The 24,903-nt window shown below is 42.9% G+C and overlaps 1 protein-coding gene across 4 annotated transcripts in view; it reads right to left on the bottom strand.

Moving 5' to 3' along the window:
- Positions 1-24,903, bottom strand: part of LOC129816573 (unconventional myosin-Ib-like) — a 149,712-nt gene that overhangs the window by 52,612 nt on the left and 72,197 nt on the right. For all 4 annotated transcript variants that reach the window (XM_055871195.1, XM_055871196.1, XM_055871197.1 and 1 more), the window contains 4 exons: positions 17,648-17,742; positions 10,682-10,786; positions 9,134-9,180; positions 714-777 (listed from right to left, as the gene is read on the bottom strand). In XM_055871195.1, coding sequence (XP_055727170.1) covers positions 714-777; positions 9,134-9,180; positions 10,682-10,786; positions 17,648-17,742 — 311 coding nt within the window. The remainder of the gene's footprint in view (positions 1-713; positions 778-9,133; positions 9,181-10,681; positions 10,787-17,647; positions 17,743-24,903) is intronic.

Raw genomic sequence — 24,903 nt, 5'->3', positions numbered from 1 at the left:
CCAGGTAGTCCATAAGAAAGAGAGGACAGTGGAGTATGTGTGACAGATCAACCACTCTGTTTCCTGTGACCTCATGGCTGAATCTCTTCACGCCAGACAAAACATGAACATGAGACAGGACGAAACAATAACAGAGGTTTGGATGGGCAAGATAGAGCGACAAGACGAGGCACTGCAGTCAGAAACTAGTCTTACATGATTTAATGTGTATGTTTGGCAACTGCTTAGGTTGTTTTAGTTTGCTTCCTCACCCTCTAGTTCCTGAGTGTCAATGACCCTCCATTGACTGGAAACAATGTAATATCTTTGATCGCCATCTCTCTTTGGTGAGCCGACCAACCGGGCGTGCAGGGACAGCATGTGGAATGTGACACGCTATGATCGACCCCCACTCCCCATCGCTTCCCTTCTTTCAGGCCCTCCCCTCTCTCTATATCTCCCAGTCCCGCTCTATGACTCCCTCTCCATCTCTCCCTGGATCTGGCCCTGTGGTGTATGGTGTGTGAGAAACCATTACCAGGGTGGGATGACTGACTGACTTAGTGGGGGATTTAATTGAGCCAACTGTGTCAGTGGGATATAACAGTGAGAGGGCTACTCTATCACTACCACGCTCACATCAGTGACATGACAGAGCTAGAGGGATGGAGGAGAGCTTAGCATGTGGCAATTCTATTGCAGCATAAGGTGTGTGTGTACTTTATAATACTCACAGTTGCTAATAACTCCACCCAGAGGGTCTCCTTTGAAGTCAAACTCAATGTCCATGTATTTTCCCTGCAGAGAAGAAGAGAGAACACAGTGGTTAGAAGCGCCTGACAAACACTTTATAGGGAATAAGTGCCATTTGGGACACACCCTTGTCTCTGATTTCCCTCTATGACCTTTTTTCCTTTAGCAATGAAGTGGTTTTCCAGGCAGCCAAAACAAGATAAAAAAGGACCAATGGGATGAGTCGGGCACAGGGCCCACCCCTTGATGACAGAGCATTAAGGTCTTTAATACAATGGCAACTTCACTTTGGAGCACTGACATTACCACAATGCCCTGGTGTGGCTTTAAAGTTATTCTCACTATGCATTTCAAGATATGATTTCTGTATTTTGAAAGTTACATATCTTGAAAACTTGATTGCTGACAAGCATAACAATCGGGGACTATGTCAACAATAGACTAATGAAACAAATACCAAAATATCGTTTTTGGGGTGGTTTTCCTTTAAGTGATATTCTTCAGGAATCCATGGGTAAATATTAACAATTGAAATGCCCATTGAACAGATTCCCAGATCCCAGGCAGTAGGTAAGAGGCAGCTCTCATACGCACAGGCAGGAATCACTGCAAACCTCACTGAAATGAGCTTTACGTTACCTGAGGGAATAGAAAGGAGAAAGGAGTTTCTCTTTAAATTCATTTTGAAGAAGTCGTTTTGTCTCCAGGCACTAGACCTGTTCATAAAGTCAGCTGCCAAATCACACATTGGTTTGTGTGACGTGATGGACCGTAAGTAGAGGAAATGCCTTTGTATCTTCTCCCATGTGAAAGGTAAGTAAAACAAACCATCTCGCTCACTTTCTCCCTCTGTTCTGTTTCAGGTTTGGAATAGAAGTTATAAATGACAGTGGGCCCAGTGTCTTCATGGCCGTTTAGATTTTTCTTCCTTTTATTTAGCTGACAGTTCTTCAAAAAGCTGTAGCTTAAACTGGCAATGGACGCTGCCAGATTCAACAACATCACCAGTCTCTCTGCAGGGGGAAGAAACAGGGCAAACATTCGGTCCTCGTTTTGAGGAGAGGAGTTTGGACAAAATGGCATTCAGTGGAACACGCAGGAGGTGCTCATCCAGCCGTTTATACCAAGGTTACCTAAATATAAACAGATCAGGCATAATCCCAAATGATTCCCCTGCTATGATATCCTAAACCTGAGCACAGGCTAGGGCCAGATAGATAGGTACACCATGGGGTTGGTGAGTGAGTGGCACAACCTTATGGATGCCACAGAGGCCGTATAGTTTGGTACATGGAGCACTTGTACTCCAGACTAAACTGACTCATGGGACATTTAAGTTAAGATAACAAAATGACATGAGTAGGGGCTGTGCATTTTGTACTGATGACCAGATTCCTAACCACAGCCCTAGACATTAGGTCATCATTATGAATAAAAATGTGTTCTTAACTGACCTGCCTGGTTAAGTAAAGGTTAGATAAATAGGCATTAGTTGAGGACTGGTTAGCCCCTGAGGCAGTCTGGGGTATGGGTCAGTCAGTCAATGCGTTTCCAGTCTTGGGGAAGCCTGCAGTAATGTGATGACATCAGAAACATTGGAATCTGGAACAGGCAGCTGCTGGCTGCCAATGGGCCCCTGTGGAATACACAGCCAGCCAGCAAGGAAGCGTGAGAAAGAAAGAAATACCGTGCAAAAACGTGCTGCAGTCCAAAACAGGACATCTCATTTTATATCTACAGCGTCTGGAAATTAAATGTTTTCCTAGATTAGTCTGCCAGCCAAAAACCTTGCAAGAGCAAGATGGTGATTGCATCATCAACCTGCTGATGTTAGTTCCATCATTCAAAGCATCAGTCAAAGGTTCCTAATGTTCGCACCAAAATTCTCACTGTGCATAAGTAATTTTAGGGAAGGCGAGGTAGAGTAGTAGGCCTCCAATTATGTTAGTTCCACAGGGGCAGTTGGCCTATGGCAGCTGAGGAGCAGCTTGATAGGTCAAAGGTCACTAACAGTTACTGTAAACCTAACCCTCCCATTGGCTGACGATATTGTATCGTTGATACAGTCTCCACACCAGCTGAGGCCTGAGACACAAGCTGTTTTGCATGATGTGCTGTAATCTTTAACTGTACCAGCAGCACCATCCTGGCGCCTGGGCCAGGTGGGAGTGGATATCTTTAATGCTTTAAGAGCCATCTCCCTGTAGGAAAACATGACGCCAAGGAGTTGCGCTTCTGGAGAAAAGATATGTTTTCCAAAGGTAACTTGGCAGGGGCCATCGGCAGAAATCTGGATATAGTTGCCAAAGAAAATTACCCTGACGTGGGTGTCACCTCTACCTTGTGCCGCTGCTATGCTGTAACGGTAATGGTTTAGTGTTATGTCAGGTTCTGCAGAGAGAGACAAATGCAGGCTATACTGAGAGAAGAAAAGGAGGGAAGGACAAGGGGAGAAAGTGATATGAGAGACATGGGAGGGAAAAAAAGAGAAAGGTTGAGGGTTTGTTTGTCTGTCTTAATCTAGAGTAAACAATGAACTTCATTGGACGAGACCATCAGACACAGAATCTCAGAGGATGGCGCCGGAGAGAATGGCAGCAGTTTTAAAGGATCCTGACCAATTGTGCTACTTTGAGTTTTTTGTTGTTGTGCTGATCTTAACTTTTTTTGTACATGTTTCCGCTATCGTTTCATAAGATCGAAAAGCGCTTCTGGACATCAGTGCTATCACTAACCTCCATTTGGAAGAGGAATTCTACTTCAATGAGTCGGAAGCGAAAGACATATTGATTATCGTGGACCAGGCCCAAATCCCCAATGCTCTGAGGAGACGCCGGATTGTGGGATACTTGCCACATACTTGCCTCTACCCTCCGTTCTATTGGCAAACATGCAATCACTGGAGAATAAACTGGATGTGCTCCGTTCGAAACCATCCCATCAACGTGATCTGAAGAACTGTAATATCCTATGTTTCTCAGAGTTGTGGCTGAATAAGGACCTGGTAAATATAAATCTAGCTGTTTTTTCTATACATGGCAGGACAGAACGGCTACGTCTAGAAAGCTCAGAAGAGTGGGGGTGTGTGTCTCTTTGTTAACAACAGCTGGTGCGCGATCTCCAATATTAAGTAAGTCTCGAGGTTCTGCTCACCTGTGTTAGAATACCTCATGATAAGCTGTAGACCACACCATCTACTAAGAGAGTTTTCATCTATATATTTGGCTGTTTGTTTACCACCACAAACCGATGCTGGCCACATTAAACGTGCTATATAAGGCTATAAGCAAACAAAAAACTGCTCACCCAGAGGTGACTTTAATAAAGGAAAACTGAAACCTGTTTTACCTCATTTATACCAGCATGTCACCTATGCAACTATAGGTAAAATAGAACTCTAGATCACCTATATTCCAAAGCTCTCCCTCACCCTCCCTTTGGCAAATCTGACCATAGCTCGATTCTCCTTATTCAAGCTTACAAACAAAAAGTTAAACAGAAAGTACCAGTGACCTGCTCAATACGGAGGTGGTCCGATGAAGCGGATGCAAAGCTACAGGACTGTTTCACTAGCACAGACTGGAACATGTTCCGGGATTCAACCGATGGCACTGAGGAGTTTACCACATCAGTCATCAGCTTCATTAATAAGTGCATCAACGATGTTGTCCCTACAGTAACGCACGTACATATCCCAACCAGAAGCCATGGATTACAGGCAACATCCGCACTGAGCTAAAGGCTAGAGCTGCCATTTTCAATGAGCGGGACACTAATCTGGAGGCTTATAAGAAATCCCGCAACACCCTCCGACGAACCATCAAACAGGCAAAGCATCAATACAGTACTAAGATCAAATCCTACTACACCGGCTCTGATTACAAAGGGAAATCCAGCCGCGAGCTGTCCAGTGAAGCAAGTCTTCCAGACAAGCTAAATACCTTCTATGCATGCTTCGAGGCTAGCAAACATCTTCACTGACATTTTCAACCTTTCCCTGACCCAGTCTATAATACCGACATGTTTCAAGCAGACCACCATAGTCCATGTGCCCAAGAACACCAAGGTAACCTGTAGCAATGAAATGTTAGACACACTCCAATTCACATACCGCCCCAACAGATCCAAAGACGACACAATCTCTATTGCAATCCACAAGGCCCTTTCCCACCTGGAAAACAGGAACACCTATGTGAGGGTAGGCGCCAAGCTGACCCTCAACATGGGGCCCCTCAGGAATGCGTGCTTAATCCCCTCCTGTACTCCCTGTTCACCCACGACTGCGAGGCCACTCACGACTCCAACGCCTTCATGAAGTTAACAGACGACATGACGGTGGTAGGCGGTATCACTGATGACGATGAGACAGCGTACAGGCATTTCGCTACAATAACATCTGCTAACCATGTGTACGTGACCAATAACATTTTATTTGATTTAGTCAGACACCTGGCAGTGTGGTGCCAGGACAACAATCTCTCCCTCAACGTCAGCAAGACAAAAAGGAGCCAATCAACGACTACAGGAAACGTAGTGCCAAGCCCCCATGCACATCGACGGGGCTGTTGTGGAACAGGTCAAGAGCTTCAAGTCCCTTGGTGTCTACATCAATAAGGAACTATCATGGTCCACTCTGGGGCTGGGCGATATGGCAAAAATCTCTTATCCTGAAATAGGTCATTTCATATCCCGATAACGATACATATCACGATGTAGGACATTTTCTGTAAATTCAATGAATAAATAGTTTATATAAAATGACCACATGTAAAGGAATAGTTCTTATTACATTTTGAATTATACTCATAATGTAACGGTAATCCTCTTCCTCTTCAACCGAAGAGGAGTAGTGATTGAACCAAGGCGTAGCGGGTTGTGATGACATATTTATTTACAGAAAACACGAAAACACAAACTTGACTATAAACTAACAAAACGGAGTAGACAAACCTGGACATGCGAACTTACATAAAACGCAGAACTCACGAACAGGAAAATGACTACACAAAAGACCGAACTTACAAACAAACCGAACAGTCCCGTATGGTGCGACAAACACTGACACAGGAGACAACCACCCACAACGAACACTGAGAAACAACCTACCTAAATATGACTCCCAATTAGAGGAACGCCAAACACCTGCCTCTAATTGAGAGCCATACCAGGCAACCCTTAAACCAACATAGAAACAGACAACATAGAATGCCCACCCAAACTCACGTCCTGACCAACTAACACATACAACAAACTAACAGAAATAGGTCAGGAACGTGACACACAAATAAAAAAAAAGGTGGTCATTTGATTATTTCTCCTTTTATTTAGATCCTTTGTGCACATTTTCAATTAAGCATGTAACAAAATATTAATGTATAAAATCTAAAAAAAGGTAAATAGAAAACACTTCAAGCCCTAAAAAATTATATAAATCTACATATTTTTTATATGTATATATTTCCTCAGCAAAAAAGAAACGGCCCTTTTTCAGGACCCTGTCTTTCAAAGATGATTCGTAAAAATCCAAATAACTCCATAGATCTTCATTGTAAAGGGTTTAAACACCGTTTCCCATGCTTGTTCAATGAACCATAAACAATTAATGAACATGCACCTGTGGAACGGTCATTAAGACACTAACAACTTATGGACAGTAGGCAATTAAGGTCAAAGTTATGAAAACTTAGGACACTAAAGAGGCCTTTCTATTGACTCTGGAAAAACACCAAAAGAAAGTTGCCCAGGGTCCCTGCTCATCTGTGTGAACGTGCCTTAGGCATGCTGCAAGGAGGCATGAGGACTGCAGATGTGGCCAGGGCAATAAATTGCAATGTCCGCACTGTGAGACAGGATGGACAGCTGTTCATCCTCGCAGTGGCAGACCGCGTGTAACAACATCTGCACAGGATCGGTACATCCGAACATCTCACCTGCAGGACAGGTACAGGATGGCAACAAAAACTGCCCGAGTTACACCAGGAACGCTCAATCCCTCCATCAGTGCTCAGACTGTCCGCAATATGCTGAAAGGCTGGACTGAGGGCTTGTAGGCCTGTTTGTAAGGCAGGTCCTCACCAGACATCACTGGCAACAACGTCGCCTACGGGCACAAACCCACCATCGCTGGACCAGACAGGACTGGCAAAAAGTGCTATTCACTGACGAGTCGTGGTTTTGTCTCACCAGGGGTGATGGTCAGATTCGCGTTTATCGTCAAAGGAAGGAGCGTTACACCGAGGCCTGTACTCTGGAGCGGGATCGATTTGGAGGTGGAGGGTCCGCCATGGTCTGGGGCGGTGTGTCACACTATCATCGGACTGAGCTTGTTGTCATTGCAGGCAATCTCAACTCTGTGCGTTACAGGGAAGACATCCTCCTCCCTCATGTGGTACCCTTCCTGCAAGCTCATCCTGACATGACCCTCCAGCATGACAATGCCACCAGCCATACTGCTCGTTCTGTGCGTGACTTCCTGCAAGACAGGAATGGCAGTGTTCTGCCATGGCCAGCGAATCTCAATCCCATTGAGCACGTCTGGGACCTGTTGGATTGGAGGGTGAGGGCTAGGGCCATTCCCCCCCAGAAATGTCCGGGAACTTGCAGGTTCCTTGGTGGAAGAATAGGGTAACATCTCACAGCAAGAACTGGCAAATTGACGCAGTCCATGAGGAGGATATGCACTGCAGTGCTTAATGCAGCTGGTGGCCACACCATATACTGACTGTTACTTTTGATTTTGACTCCATCTTTGTTCAGGGACACATTATTCCATTTCTGTTAGTCACATGTCTGTGGAACTTGTTCAGTTTATATGTCTCAGTTGTTGAATCTTGTTATATTCATACAAATATTTACACATGTTAAGTTCGCTGAAAATAAACACAGTTGACAGTGAGAGGACGTTTCTTTTTTTGCTGAGTTTATTTATATATATTTATTTTAGGGGGGGGCTTTCCTGTTTTTCATGTAATTTTGGCATTAATACGTGTCACCTATCAATTTGCTTTTGGTACCTTGGGTCAAGTGTTAGCACCAACTATAAATTGGGGCCATGTCTTTGCAGATGTAAGTTGTAACAGCAGCTGTTATCTCCTTGATTCGTTGTCATATGGTGTGCCACAGGCAAAAGCCTCTTGCAACGTCTGAGTTGGGGGCTTGCTTTGAGCACTCAACTGTACTTTCTTGGGTCTCATCCGTAGACCCTCTCCGTACCGTTTCACATGATTATTGCGTAGTTGGTAAAAGAGGTTAGTGGTGTTTGAGCGCGTTGTCGGGACAAACCGGCGGCATATTTTGCAGAGGATGGTTTTCTGGTCTGTTTCAGACTTTTCATACACAAACCACATCCATGCGACCGAAATAGCCCCTCTTAGGTATGAGCTCCGTGTCTCCGTGCTCTGTGTCACGTTCACTCTCCTCCATGTTTGTTTGTGTTACAACATTGCCGTAAAAAGAGTGATTTGCGAAAACTAAATAAACAGAGCATAATATGAAACGATAGACGTTTTTCTGTCATCACACGATATATATCGTCATATCGCCCAGCCCTAGTCAACACAGCACGGAAAGCAGTACAGAGGCAGCAAGCCTGGAACCAACAGGACCCTGAACAGCTTCTACCCCCAAGCAAAAAGAATGCTAAATGGTAAGTCAATCAAAACCTACCCGGAATATCTGCATTGACCCTTTTTGCACAATTCTCTTGTGACTCATCACATATGCTGCTGTTACTGTTTATCTATGCCGTTGCCTAGTCACTTTATCCCTACCTATATGTACATGTATTTTTTTTATATTTTATTTAACTAGGCAAGTCAGTTAAGAACAAATTCTTATTTACAAATGACGGCCTACCCTGGCTAAACACTAACCCGGATGACGCTAGGCCAATTGTGCACCGCCTTATGGAACTACCAATCCCGGCCGGTTGTGATACAGCCTGGAATTAAACCACGGTCTGTAGTGACCCCTCTAGCACAGCGATGCAGTGCCTTAGACCGCATAACGTATCTACCTCAATTATCTCATAACCCTGTCCATTAACGCGGTACTGGTACTCTGTGTATATAGCAAAGTTATTGTTACTGTGTAGTTATTCCTTGTGTTATAACAGATTTTTTTTACTCTCTCTCTTTTATCTCTGCATTGTTGTGAAGGGCCCGTAAGTAACCATTTCACTGTTAGTCTCCACCTGTGGTTACAATGCATGTGACAAATAAAAAATAAAAAAAATTTGATTTGAGGACACCGCCAGACCCCAATCCTCGTTGGAGTAGACCATCAGACACGGATTCTTATTGGTGGAGACCAGACACTGATTCCGATTGGAGGAGACCATCAAAGCACCGCCAAACTTCCCTGTTTGTGTCAGGACAACAAAGAGAAAAAAAGGAATACTTACAAATCGGGATGAGTTGTCATTTCTCACAGTTTTAGCATTCCCGAAAGCTGAAAAGAAGAACACATATCAGTTAGATAGAGGGCATTCCAAATCAGTAGATAACAAATATTGATCGTATAACTTCAAATTAGGGAAAGTAATGAAGAAACCTCACCACTTTCTCTGCTAAATCATATGCACTATCTCTTTGCATACGGATGGCTTGATATTTCAGTTTAGTATACCAGTTTCTAGAAAGTGTCCCACAAGCAAAAGCCAATCCTCTCCTAGTCCTCATTTATCGGTCAATCATGCAACACTTCATTCAGTCCCATTATGTTATTGGTGGTCTTACTGCTCAACATAGTCTCGCCACATTTAAGTCAGTGGTTCAATGTGTAAACTGTGCACTACGCATAACACACAATTACCAGAGACCATCAATTATAAGCCTGAAGTATTTTATAGTTAATAATAATAAATATTATATTCCATTTAGCAGACGCTTTTATCCAAAGCGACTTAGTCATCCATGCATTCATTTTAAGTATGGGTGGTTCCCAGAACGGAACCCAACATACTGGTGTAGTAAGCACTGTGCTCAACCAACTGAGCTACGAGTCACATTTCTTAAAACAATGACCATTTACCAAAAAACAACAACAAAAAACTGAAAAAAGCATACACTTGCATATTCAGCACACTATTTTAACTAGGTTGATATTTGTGGGAGCACCAACTACAGTAAAACTGCATTATTCGTGTTCTCTACTGCTCTCCAAAACCAGTTTAACCACATTTCACACTAAACAGCAGTAATTTGTCATTCAACACACCACCATGTAAAAATCAGGTACCTTGGAAGCCTGAGGGATAGACTAGAGCCTAGTGTAGCAGGATATCTGCTAGACTAGAGCCTAGTGTAGCAGGATATCTGCTTTGCCTCCCCCCCCCCCCCCGTCACGGGCCATTACAGCCTGTAGCAGTTAAACTCTCACAGATGTGTTCTGGGCCTGGCTCTATAGCGTAGCAGCTCAGTACTGGGCATCAGTAGCCTGGCTTCCTCCTTCATGGGCATTTCCTGTCTTCAGACTCCAAATTAAAAACACTGCTGTCTTTGTGCCAGCACCCAAGTATGGAGAGGGTTTTTCCCTTCCTGATGTATTGGACTGGGGATCAGTGAATATTTGGAAGGAGGTAGGGAAATTCTAGAAAGTGTATCATAGTGTGTTGTAGTGAAGGGCAGGGACGAAGAGTGGACAGATGATGCATGTTAGGTAAACTGTAATAAACATCTATAAATTGTAAACTTTGGATCACAGATATTCAAAATGGTGTATAGGGGCCAGTTAGAAATGAACAGTAAACTGAACGTTGTAATTGTTGACAATAGCACTCAAGCGTTATGGGTTGACAGACATGTGAGAAAGAGACATACAGGGGGAGAGAGAAATAAGTCTTAAAGTGGGTGTGTCCCTCTGATGCCTTGGCCTTGCTGGCTCTGAACCTAAAGCATGGGAAAGAGAAAAAGGGTGGGGTTGATAAAATTAGTACGGTTAGGACACTCACCCTCCAGCACGGGATTTGACTGCAGCAGCTGCTCCTTCACCTTGTTCACCTCCTGGCCCTTCCCACACACCGCCGCCACATATGACATCACCAGCTTACTGGCCTCTGGATGTTCAGAGAGAGATAGACAGGGTTCTTTTATCAAAAATCATTCTACATCTAGACATGGCTGAACTGAGGCACACCCCAAAATTCCCCTTACATCATCCTCCAGAGGCCCTACAGGGATGGGGTCTGGGCCTCTCTCTGGAGAAGAATGATGATGATTCACACGGTCCAGAACTACCACCACCTTGTTTACTTACATGGTGTTCATTATAACATTGATTATTACAGCAATAATCACCATTAATAATCCTGATCCCACTAGACACTGGGCACATTATATAGGAGAACTTGTTGAGAACTTGTTGGTACCCAGACCAGCTCTTTAAAAATGGCCTGTATGTATGAATAATCGGTTTGGATAATCATTGGTTTTTCCCAGAATCAATTCCCATGTCAAGATTTGGCCTTTAGCCTAGGCCAGCTTGTGATTCAAATCCATGGGATTTATCGTGTATGTGCATTGATATGATTATGAAATGTTCCTGAATCATCCTCTGTCTGGTCTTGATAGAAATCATCATGATGAAGTTACATGGTTTGTAGTATTAGTGTTATGAAGTCCAGTCATGGTTTGTAGTATTAGCGTAAAGTTCTGTCCAGACTCCAGAACAGCCCTAGTCAATAAGATGACTGTGTCTAGCTGTGACCTAAAAACAGTTTGAGACCTGTCAATCAAATAGAGGAAGAGGAAGAGGATGCGGTGGACAACAGTGGTTCTCTCAGCCCACAAATGAACCTGGCTTGTGGCGCTGGTGGATTACTGACACCAAGAGTATAGATCTGATGAAGGAAGTAAGTATTGAGAGGAGAGCCAAAAAGCAGATAAGAAAATCTTATTAAGAGGGCCTAAATGACAACCCATATACTCTTAAGAGAGAGAGGGTAGAGAGAGGAGCAGAGAATCAGCACAAATGTTGAATTAAAGGATCATAGAACCTACAGCAAATCTTGAGGATCATATCAGTAAGAAACCTTACAGTGACTAAGCCAAAAATCACTGATATCATGTTCGGTAATCTCAAAGGTTTCTGATCTGTAACAGCAGTATTTATAACCACCATGACCTTTGAAGACTCAATGGCAAAATAATATCATTCAGCCATATCTCAGGAATCAGAAGCATGCATTGTCACCTGAATATTGTCCGATAACAGCGTTTGTCGTCACAGCTCTCTATTCAATGCTACTCCAAAGACTAGACCTAGTATAACTAAACATGTTGATACACTCCCTAGGTCAGAGGTATCCTCTGATACGTAGATAGTGACTAATTGTGATTCAACCACTTATTTACCGTCTCACCCGATCAGATATTTCATACAAAGATAATGGTTACATGTTCCCCAAACGTGATGAAATATTCAGGTGGCTTGAAAGGGAACTAGGCTACTTGTTATTTGGAGTATTGGCAGATATTTTTGTTTGAGGTAAGGGAGTTTAGATATGCGGAAGTATTACATGGCAGACCCTGTATGGTCAGAAATGAATCCACTGGTGGTGCAGTCCTACAAGGCAGTACGATACATATAGATACACACATACACAAATTATGTGGGCACCCCTGGAATCGGCTATTTCAGCCACACCCGTTGCTGACAGGTGTATAAAATCGAGCACACCGTCATGCAATCTCCATAAACAAACACTGGCAGTAGAATGGCCTTACTGAAGAGCTGTGACTTTCAACAGGGCACCGTCATAGGATGCCCCCTTACCAACAAGTCAGTTCGTCAAAGTTCTGCACTACTAGAGTTGCCCCGATCAACTGTAAGGGCTGTTATTGTGAAGTGGAAACATCAAGGCGCAACATCGGCTCAGCCGCAAATTGGTAGGCCACACAAGCTCACAGAACAAGACTGCCGAGTGCTGAAGCGAGTAAAAATCATCTGTTCTTGGTTGCAACACTCATTATCGAGTTCCAAACTGCCTCTGGATGCAACATCAGCACAAGAAAAGTTTGGTTGGGAGCTTCATTAAGCTGGTTTCCATGGCTGAGCAGCCGCACAAGCCTAAGATCACCATGCGCAATGTCAAGCGTCAGCTGGAGTGGTGTAAGGCTTGCCGCCATTGGACTCTGTAGCAGTGGAAACACGTTCTCTGGAGTGATGAATCACACTCCACCATCTGGAAGTCCGATGGATGAATCTGGGTTTGGCGGATTCCAGGAGAAAGCTACTTTCCCCAATGCATAGTGCCAACCGTAAAGTTTGGTGGAGGAATAGTTTTCTGGGGCTGTTTTTCATGGTTCAGGCTAAGCCCCTTAGTTCAAGTGAGAGGAAATCTTCATGCTACAGCATACATTGACATTCTAGATGATTCTGTGCTTCCAACTGAGGCAACAGTTAGTGGAAGGCCCAGTTTCAGCATGACAATGCCCCCATGCACAAAGCGAGGTCCATACAGAAATGGTGTGTCGAGATCAGTGTGGAAGAACTTGACTGGCCTGCACAGAGCCCTGACCTCAACTTCATCGAACACATTTGGGATGAACTGGAACGCCGACTGCGAACCAGGCCTAATCGCCCAACATCAGTGCTGACCTCACTAATGCTTGTGGCTTTATGGAAGCAAGTCCCCGCAGCAATTTTCCAACATCTAGTGAAAAGCCTTCCCAGAAGAGTGCAGGCTGTTATAGCAGCAAAGGGGGGACTAACTCCATATCAATGCCCATGATTTTGGAAGGAGATATGAGGAGCAGATGTCCACATATTTTTGATCATGTAGTGTACTATAAATCCTGTCGTGTAAAACGCCATAAGTAAAATACTATCCTTCGATTTCTTCATAAGATGGCTGCGTAATGAATTTGACTGAATACCCCAGTAGCCCCATACCGAAAACCCAGACCAAATTTTCATCAGCCACATCTACCCCCTCCTGTCCTGGCTGTAAACCTACAAAAATTACGAGATTACCCAAAATCCTAACATCTCATTGCCCTGGCTTGGTTGATTACCTTCCTGCATTGGGACTTTAAAGCCATGAGTGTCTCGATCTGTCCTTGCCCACCCTGTTTAAAGGAGGAAAAAATACCTGAAAACAAATGGTGAGTGGATGACTGAATGTACTGTACACTAATGTCAGCAGATTGTAGAAAGTTGAGTCGCCAAACTTGACTTAATTCGACTAAAAGTTTGAGGGAGAAAAGGAGTTATTTAGAAAGTGAACTCTGACCTCTGTCAGCACTGTCATTGCTAAGGAGACCAATTAATGATGTTGAACAATGTAATACTACTTGACTAACATTAATGTTTTGCATAAAATAAATGAGGATGTCAACATTGCAGTGACAGATATCCCAAAGCCTTATAATCAAAGCACCAGTTAACCACAGTGGTTTCAGGGCTGTGGGATATCTGCTGACATGAACATACATGTATTTCTGAGATGAAGGCCACATGTAGGGAGTTTAATCTGATCCAAGTGGAGAGATTGACACCACCTTTGTAAATCACCCAGTAGCCCACTTCACCTGGCAGGGAAGTGTACTGTAGTTTGACTCCAGATGAGTGGTGCCAGGCCAGCAGAAGGAAAGCCAGAATTCTAATAATATAACGGTTAGAACCTCTGAGAATTCTATTAATTCCACCTCGAACCGATACCACAAAGGGGCTTCTAACAGCAAAAAGATAATGGGTATGCAACTTCTAAAATAAAAAGTCCTGGTTTATCGCGTCGGCAGACTTTCAAAGCCACCACCCAGTGTACTTCTGAATGAAAGTCCCTCCAACAGTCTTATGTTATTAAAGTGGAAATGAGAAAGCGTTAGGTTAGAGGCAGAAAAGAAGGAAACTAAAGAGTAACAGCAGGGCAAAATGTTGTGAGGTTACAGTATGTTAAGTGAATGTTATGTGATCATCCCATGTGGCTCAGTTGGAAGAGCATTGCGCCTGCAACGCCAGGGTTGTGGATTCCATTCATACGGGGGACGGGTATGGAACAAAAGCATGAAAACAGATGCACTCACTACTGTAAGTCGCTCTGGAAAAGACTGTCTGCTAAATGACCAAAATGTAAATGTCAATTGGCTTATGATAGTTTTGGTAAAAGAGTAACATAAAACCACCATCAAAAGAGAATATGTCATTTTAACTGATGTCAGGAGAAGGACAAAGTGTGATAGTGATATCATCCCATATAGGGAGCAGTGGTACGCTTCCCTGTCAATTCAATATGGCCATCAGCTGGAGAAAAAGAATTCTCTGCCAAAGTACAGTATTTAACAACTAGCCAGTAAACACCATTCCATGTGTGATTTCTTACAGCTAATCTTTACCTACAGAACACTTTCCAAGATTAGAACACAGGTTTTAAAAAACACTGACAGCACACCATGACAAAATGTAAATAATCAAGAGCCGTCACGGTTTGTCCCTAGCGTTTCGTCTGACTTTAATTTTATCGTCAACATTTGTTTCCATTAGTCAGCCCCTTTAGTCTTTACACTCAGTTGATTTGCCATGCCTGCATGTACACCTACTGTTTCAGGTACAAACAGGACTTTGGCTTTCCCATAACAAATCTTGCCCCAGCTCTGGTCTGGCAGAAGATAGGTTTATCTAACTCTGATCTAAATCCAACATGTTGTTGTGGTTACTGCTGCCTGCCTGCCCTTATTATCCATTTGCCCTCAGCTACAAGTCTCAGTTTGTTCTACAGACAGAACAGAATGTACTAGAACAATGCAAACAGAACACAGGCCTACAAGGTTAAGCTAGCAGTCTCAAGATCAGTAAACCCTTGTGTGGTACATTCAAAAGAATCCACAATAGTGTTGTACAGTGCATTCAGAAAGTATTCATACCCCGTGAAGTATGACACATTTTGCTGTTACAGTCAATTCAACATGGATTAAATAATATCCCATTATGACAAAGTGATAACATGTTTTTAAAAATGAAACAGAAATCTAACGTATATAAGTATTCACACCCCTGAGTCAATACATCTTAGACTCAACCAAAAAGACCAAAGCTGATTCTAAGAGCTTCACACACCTTGATTGTAGTACAAATACTAACCATTTAAAAAATAATGTTAAACAATATATTATATTCAAGCTCTGTCAAATGGGTTGTTAATCATTGCTAGACAACCATTTTTAAGTCTAGCAATATATTTTCAAGCAGATTTAAGTCAACACTGTAATTAGGCCACTCACTGTCACCTTGGTAAGTAGTGTAGAGTGTAGATTTGGCCTCTAGTGTAAGGTTATTTATCCTGCTGAAAGGGGATTTCATCTCCCAGTCTGGTGAAAAGCAGACTAAACCAGGTTTTCCTCTAGGATTTTGCCATTCCATAATTTAAAAAAAATCATTAATGATTACAAGCATACCCATGACATGATGCAGCCAACACTATGTTTGAAAATATGGAGAGTGGTACACAGTAATGTGTTTTATATGATTTGCCCCAAACATAACACTGCATTCAGGACAAAAATTGAATTGCTTTGCCGCCTTATTTGCAGTATTACTTTAGTGCCTCATTGCAAACAGGATGCATGATTTGGAATATTTTTATTCTGCACAGGCTTCCTTTTCACCCTGTCATTTAGGTTAGTAATGTGGAGTAACTACTGTCACGTTCCTGACCTGTTTTCTGTTATTTTTGTATGTGTTTAGTTGGTCAGGGCGTGAGTTGGGGTGGGCATTCTATGTTTTGTGTTTCTATGTTTAGATCATTGGAAATTAGCCTTATATGGTTCACAATCAGAGACAGGTGTTTGACGTTTCCTCTGATTGAGAATCATATATAGGTAGGCTGTTCACACTGTTTGTTTGTGGGTGGTTGTCTTCCGTGTCTGTGTACCACACGGGACTGTTTCGTTTGTTCCTTCGTTTCTGTAGTCTGTACCTGTTCGTGCGTTCTTCGTGTATATTAGCTGATGTACGAAGGGCTATATAAAATAAACTTGATTGATTGATGTAAGTTCTCATGTTCAGGTCTGTCTACTTTCGTTTTGTTATTTTGTAAGTTCTTCAAGTGTTCTTCGTGTTTCATCTTTAATTTAATAAATCCATTATGTCGTATCACAATGCTGCGCTTCGGTCCAGTCCATACTCCTTCGGACGAAGAGGAGGAGGACAATCGTTACAACTACAATGTTGTTGATCCATCCTTAGTTTTCTCCTATCACAGCCATTAAACTCTAACTGTTTTAAAGGCAACATTGGCTTCATGGTGAAATCCCTGAGTGGTTTCCATCCTGTCCGGCAACTTTGTAGTGACTGGGTATATTGATACAACAGCCAAAGTGTAATGAGTAACTTCACCATGCTCGAAGGGATATTCAATGTCTGCTTTTTAATTATTCTTTTACCCATCTACCAATAGGTGCCTTTCTTTGCGAGGCATTTGAAAACCTCCCTGGTCTTTGCAACTTATTATCCGACTTACGCACAGTTTTACTGCTGAACTTATTTATGCTTGACATAAAGGGATTGAATACTTATTGACTCAAGGCATTTAATTTCTAATTAACTTGTAAACATTTCAAAAAACATAATTGCACTGACATTATGGGGTATTGTGTGCAGGCCAGTGACAATAAAAAAATGTTTTGATCCCATTTCAACTTAGGCTGTAACGCAAGAAAAATGGAGAAAAAAGTCACGGTGTGAATACTTCCTGAAGGCACTGTAAATGTCAATGTATTGGTATTATTTTTTGTAAAAAAGTGTTACAATACAACTGATTCATTCATGTACTGCAATTAAAGGCGGAAGAACAAACATTTGACCATGCTTAGTGGTTCTGTGACTCTGCCCACAATTTAACGAATACAGTTAGTTAACTTTAACTAATTCCTCTCAAAATGAGCCCATAAAAGCGTGTTTGATGCAGGGCTGGACTCACCGGTCTTTCCAGCTCCACTCTCTCCTGTGATGAGGATACACTGGTCTTTATCCTGGTCCCTCAGAGAACGGTAGGCCTCGTCTGCCAGAGCATAGCTGCAACATAACAATGATATACACATTCACATTAATTCATAGTCCACAAACACATTGGATATTCAATTGCATCACAGATGTCGGTCCATAATTTCCAGGAAACTTAAACACGTCCATTGTTATATTTTCTATCATCCAAACTTGTTCTATCGTATACACCAACACCGATTCCACTAATTACAGGCTTGTTAAGTTTAATAGTTGAATCAAATGTATTAATGCTAGGGCAAAACTAAACTTTGTTCCCAAGACAATCGAGATTGCCATGTTATCCCTCTATAGCTACGCTGACAGTGAACACACACATTTTTCTTCATTGTTGAATAATAGTGAAGGCATCAAAACTATGAAAAAACACATGAGAGCTTTGCACACTATTGGCATTCTCTCAACCAGCTTCATGAGGTAGTCAACTGGAATGCATTTCAATTAACAGGTGTGCCTTGTTAAAAGTTCATTTGTGGAATTAATTTCCTTCTTAATGCGTTTGAGCCAATCAGTTGTGTTGTGACAAGGTAGGGGTGGTATAGAGAAGATAGCCCTATTTGGTAAAAGACCAAGTCCATATTATTGCATTATATGGTCCCGTGTGGCTCAGTTGGTAGAGCATGGCGCTTGCAACGCCAGGATTGTGGGTTCGATTCCCACGGGGGATTCCCACGGGGGACCAGTACAAAAAAAAGTATAAATGTATGTACTTGTAAGTCGCTCTGGATAAGAGCGTCTGCTAAATGACTTAAATGTAATGTAAATGTAATTGCAAGAACAGTTCAAAGAACAGTTCAAATAAGCAAAGAGAAACGACAGTCCATCATTACTTTAAGACATGAAGGTCCGTCAATCCAAGAAATCTAAAACTTTGAACGTTTCTTCAAGTGCAGTCGCAAAAACCATCAAGCAATATGATGAAACTGGCTCTCATAAGGACCGCCACAAGAAAGGATGACCCAGAGTTACCTCTAAAAAAACGTATCCTCTGCAGCAGAGTTACCAGCCTCAGATTGCAGCCCAAACAAATGCTACAGAGTTCAAGTAACAGACATCTCTCATCTCATCAACTGTTCAGAGGAGACTGCGTTAAGCAGGCCTTCATGGGTGTCATGACGTGGCCCTCTTTGGGTACAGCGAGCACCATCCCCCTTTCTCTGCACCATCCCCCTTTCGCTCTTCTACCTACACCCAGGATCTGTTAGGCAGGTCATAAATTCCTAGAGTAGTTTCTCTCCTCATGGCCAGACAGTATAGAGAAAGTGAGTTTCACAGGAGAACAAAGGAACCTCTTCCACATCACAGAACTTGAGAACTGAACAATGCCTATGTTTTGGAGAGTGTGTACACGGTCGGGGAAGAATCCAGCTACGACCGGTCCATTTCGTTTAATGTTTGTGAAACTCATGAGACAATACAGCCACATTACCATAACACTGTTTATACAAGAGTCTCAGTTGTGAGGCTTGCATCTAACTGTTGTATAAAATGAATGAGTAAAGATGAAACTATTTGTGAAATTATGTAATGTGATTATAAACTTTATAAACAAATTCCCTTTGGAGTTTAACTAGATCAAAGGTCCGCCCCATGAGCACAGACATTGACCTAGCATCATGGGACAGCCCTTTTCTACTGTTACGAATATAACCCCCACCTGAAGCATTTCCTTTCAGACCAGCTTACCACGAAAGGGCGAATGTTTGAGACCAGCCCAGTACCTCATCACAGAGGGAGCTAAGGTTTGAGTAGATTGCTGAATCTTTTAACCATACCACGTGGTTAAACTCTGAGACTATCGATCAGACAGAATAAGAGCAAATCTTTGATATAAATTACTAGTCTGCAGCTAAGAATTCTATACCATTGAATGGGAAGGCCGACAACCGCCGAAACATCTATTCTATAACAACATTGCTGAATGTTACTCTGAAGTAGCCAATCTACAAAACGGGACGCAGAGAGAGGGGCGGGACGCAGAGAGAGGGGCAGATGAACTTCCAACAGAGATCACGATGACACACTGAGCGTAAATATATACATTGATTGCAATTAATCTCAAATGAGCGAGCGTTCATGTGCAAGGATTAGCATTTCAATGGTTATAATTATCAACTTTGTCGTATCTTATCATTCGCACCCTTCTCAGTCCCTTTGTCTACCAAGCCGCGATACCGGTTTAGCCCACTAGGGCACATCCCCTATCATTTCCTTGTTTGTGTGCATTTCTGTGATTATTTAGTTGCTTAATAAATAAATGATTGAGACAATTTATGTATGGATGATTCTTAGTGAAGACTGGGTTCGTGCAGATAACCAACAATTTACGACGTTTGGAATGAGACTAACATGATGTAGAGAATAATTCATTAATTAGAAGACTGATTGATCAGATATTAAAATATCTGAAAGTTATTAGGAAAATTATAACTCTGTAATCTGAATATTTTCCTTGGTGCCCCAACTTCCTAGTTAATGACATTTACATGAATAGAATAATCACGTAATAATAAGAGAATTTATTTGATAAACTAACAGTCTTCAGTTTTAATTATCCCAAAGACATGACAGGGTCAAATTGCTGCAAAGAAACCACTACTAAAGGCCACCAATAATAAGAAGAGACTTGCTTGGGCCAAAAAACAGAAGCAATGGACATTCGACCAGTGGAAATCTGTCCTTTGGTTTGATGAGTATAAATTAGATTTTTGGTTCCAACTCGCGTGTCTTTGTGACACGCGGAATATGTGAACGGATGATCTCTGCATGTGTGGTTCCCACAGTGAAGCATGGAGGAGGTGTGATGGTGCTTTGCTGGTGCCACTGTCAGTGATTTATTTAGATTTCAAGGCACACTTAACCAGCATGGCTACCACAGTATTCTGCAGCGATACGCCATACCATCTGGTTTGCGCTCAGTGGGAGTATAATTTGTTTATCAAAAGGACAATGACCCAACACACACCTCCAGGGTTTGTAAGGGCTACTTCACCAAGAAGGAGAGTGATGGAGTGCTGCATCAGATGACCTGGCCTCCACAATCACCCGACCTCAACCCAATTGAGATGGTTTAGGATAAGTTGGACAGCAGATTAAAGGAAAAGCAGCCAACAAGTACTCAGCATATGTGGGAACTCCTTCAAGAAAAAGCATTCAACATAAAGCTGGTTGAGAGAATGCCAAGAGTGTGCAAAGCTGTCATCAAGGCAAAGGGTGGCTACTTTGAAGAATCTAAAATATATTTTTATTTGTTCAACACTTTTGTGGTTACTACAAGATTCCATATGTGTTGTTTCATAGTTGATGTATACACTATTATACAATGTAGAAAATATTTTTTTTAAATAAGAAAATTAATGAGTAGGTGTCTCTAAAATGGTACAGTATTTTTTTAATTATTATCCATCTGCCCTGCTAGAGCTGCCCTGGTCAACTGTAAGTGCTGTTATTGTGAAGTGGAAACGTCTAGGAGCAGCAACTGCTTAGCCACGAAGTGGTAGGCCACACAAGCGCACAGAACGGGACCGCCGAGTGCTGAAGTGCGTAAAAATCGAGTGTCCTCAGTTGCACCACCGATTCCCAAACTACCACTGGAAGCAATGTCAGCACAAGAACTGTTCGTCGGGAGCTTCATGAAAACGGGTTTCAATGACCGAGCAGGTGTCCACATACTTTGTGGCATGTAGTGAACATACAGTGAATATTTAGATGACTGACAAACTGTGGGCACGGCCACATGCTTATTGATCAATAACACGTTGCATCCCAGATCTAGGTCTGAATCTAGGTTGCATTGCATCTGTGGAGAAATCTGATGTTTGGATATCATCGAGCATCATCATGTGGATACATTAGCTCACTTCGCTACATGCATGGTATTGGCACAGTCATATTGACCAGGTTGAATTTAGTCACTTTGCTCTGCTTAGTTAGCAGTATCCTATTGATTAATGTATTTCCAGCAGGATCACCCAAACTGAACTCTGATTGAAAAACAAAGATCTTCTGTGAGTGAAATGCTGGATGCTTTCATCCGCAGTAAGTGGTATGTGTGGAAAATTGACAAGGAGCCAAGCAAGACATTTTGATTATCTTTGCTTAATGACAGCAATCCTATTAAGCAGACACAGTTTAGTGGAAATCAGTCACAAGCAAAGCTTCCATTGAGAGGCAATGAAACTTGAATGATCCATTTTGCATAAGCCTAAATGAATGGGGTATAATGAACCTCAGCCATTGTACATACATACCAGGACAGTGACACAATGGGAAACTGGGACAGTATAGCATACTCATTGGATTCCCCCTAACAATGATGGGATTGTCATTGTCCTGCTCTGATGCTGAAGTATCAAGAGTGTGTGGTGGGGTGCGCGTGTGTGCGTGTAGGGGTGGCACAGTCTGGCAAGCAAGCAACACTATACAGATTTGATGATTGCTGACTGGGTGTTACGATGGTCCATACTTTGAAATTTGGTGAGGCCATGTTTGTCTCCACCCTATTGGGTGAGACCAATGTAGGAGCTTCCCTATTGGTTGAGGCCATAGCTCTTTACGGATCACAATTGTCACCTAAACAGTTATCTATTCTACAGTTCTGTTATAGTAGCAGTGTTCCAAACTCTCCCTAACCAGCCCACCAGACTACAAATTTGCCTGGCAAGCCTGCAAGGTCTCCCAGCTCCCATTTTCCTCTCCGTCTGTACTTTTCTACATTCATTACTCAGGAATTTTCCAGAGCCACCACTAATAATAGCTCTGATTGTGGAGGAACTGTTGCATGTAGTTTCCCTTTTGCCTGCCCCCCACATCACCTTCATATACCAAGAAAATATCGCAATGGTTTCTTGTTAAAAGGCAAGGTAACTGACATGTCTCCTCTCCACTATGGCAATGGACTAAACCGGAGGAGACTCAAGGTCCAAACTCAAAATTCATATGGTTAATGTCAAATGTGTTATACTCCGCATCCATCCCTGGTCCCAATGGTTGACCGTAACAAAAACACAGGCTGTCAACGACATAGAATTTATAATTATAGTCTACAATATCCTTGAAATGTCACTAATGGTTACATTGACAGCCATATGAATCCAAACATATAGGCTAGTGCCAGAGGTAATTTTGCAGGAATGTAGTCATCAAAATGACTTTTCTCCCAAGTGCCTAATTTTAGTAGCACGTCCTAACCCCCCCCCCCCCCCCCCAGGGGGATTGTGGGTATTCTCTTGTCTCAATGATGTGAGAAATGTTATTAACCAATTACATGACCATTAAGACCATTAAGATCAGTGGCACGCAAGATCTTTCACACGCCACAATCAAAGCCCTAGACCCACAGCAGCGCAACATATTTTATACAGACAATAGGTTTACATTACGTACATTATCACATTACTTTACATTATGTTGGCTTACAATGATTTAGACCTTGGAGATTACAACATCTATGAAAAACTATAATCTATGAAATCGTATTTACTATCAGATTTATAACATACCCTATGTAAAAGGGATCCTTGGGGAGAGCAACATAACTAGCATAATCACTAAAAGCTGAACCACTGCTGATGTGCTGTGTGCACTGATTGACTTGACTGCTAGCTTAGCAGACAGCCGTGAGAAGGAGAGACAGATAAATGCACGCCAGGCCACAGTAAAAAGTTGACACTGCATCCTGCCTGGCTAGCTCATAGAGATCTGGGTTCCACACCATCAGTATTGTGGACCAAGACCTGGTCCAGGGAGGGGCAGCCGCAACCCAGCCAGCCCCAGCCCAGTTTAGCACAAATCCATCCCTACCCAGCAACTAGGTTCACGTCACTTACGGGAATCATGGGAGGGAAATTAGGACATGGGACATTATGTCATTGTTGAAATGTGCAGGGCACCACGACCACAGCAGATGTCTGCGCTTGTGAAAACAGCCTAGCCGCTCAACGTGAGCCAGACAAAAGACAAGCATCACACAATTACCCTGGCCTGAAAGGGGGGTGGGCTAGGGGTGGGGGGGGCTAATCTAGCCTGAGAGGGGGGTGTTAGTTGGGTTGGGGGTTAGTAGAGGAGGGCTAGTAGGGGAGGAGCAGGGGTGGTGGGAGGGAGGTCCCCTGCTAGGAAATGTGCCAAATGATAAGCAGTCACACACAAACACAACGTGGCCGCGAGCATTCACCCATTATGAAGTTGAACAGGTCAAATGAATATGAAAGGGACAATCACAATATGAATAGACCTGCAAGCTGGTGCATGGAGAACTAGGAGGATCCCAACAGAGACAAAGGAAAGCCAGTAAAACTCCCATCTCTGTCTGTATGGCAAGGTAAGAAATGGGGCAACAAAGACATGGTAGCAACTTGTTTGTTACTCTTGCTCTCCCGAAAGTCAAAGCATCTCAACACTCAAGGCTTAAAGGGCAAGACAGGGAAACCCAATCTGTCCTGGCTGTCCTCACCCAGCAATGTCCAGGCCACACCCTGAGACAAAAGGAGAAAAAAAATACAAAAAAGAGGAAAAACAGAATGAAATCAGACCATCTGTTTGGCCACAGCATCATGTAATCACCAAGACCATGAAAGAGAACGCCAAATTGATCCACCATATGCCAAATAGAAGTTGCCATTTATAGGCTACACACCAGGGCTTCTTATATCAGTGTTGAAATTGTGACAAGGCACCCAATGCACATGAAAGCGTAGCAGCGAACCAAAGGCCCTAATGCACCCTGGTCTGACTGGGGTCTCAGAGAGTGGGATAGGGAGAGAGAGGTGGGGCTGTAGGGTGGAGTGATGCCTGGCACACCCTGATCACACACAGATCCACAGCAGGAGACCACGGCTGTAATTTGTGCGTCTTCGTGGCAGCAGTGGGATGCAAAGCGAAACTGGCATGAGTCAAGCGGCAGAAAATAGCCATTCAGCCTTGCTACTCCAAACCCTGAGAACGAGGGAGGGGAGGGATCTGTGATCTGTAACCTGCTGCATCCGAAAAGGATGGATGTGATTTGTCTATCAACGCGTCCAATTCTTCAGCAGACATGATTCCTGGTTGTCATAAAGTCTGTGCTGAAACCATGGCCCACCCAGCTAAATGGGGAATGACAGATCTTCCCTCAACCAACTGCAGATTTTCATTTTGATATTGAGACGTTAAAAACTGTTTAGGACTATATCTACC

Source organism: Salvelinus fontinalis, chromosome 19 (genome assembly GCF_029448725.1).
Source record: "Salvelinus fontinalis isolate EN_2023a chromosome 19, ASM2944872v1, whole genome shotgun sequence".
NCBI classification, from domain to species: Eukaryota; Metazoa; Chordata; class Actinopteri; order Salmoniformes; family Salmonidae; genus Salvelinus; species Salvelinus fontinalis.
Note: the sequence above shows the minus strand (reverse complement) of the source record. Positions and strands in the feature narration are given on the sequence as shown.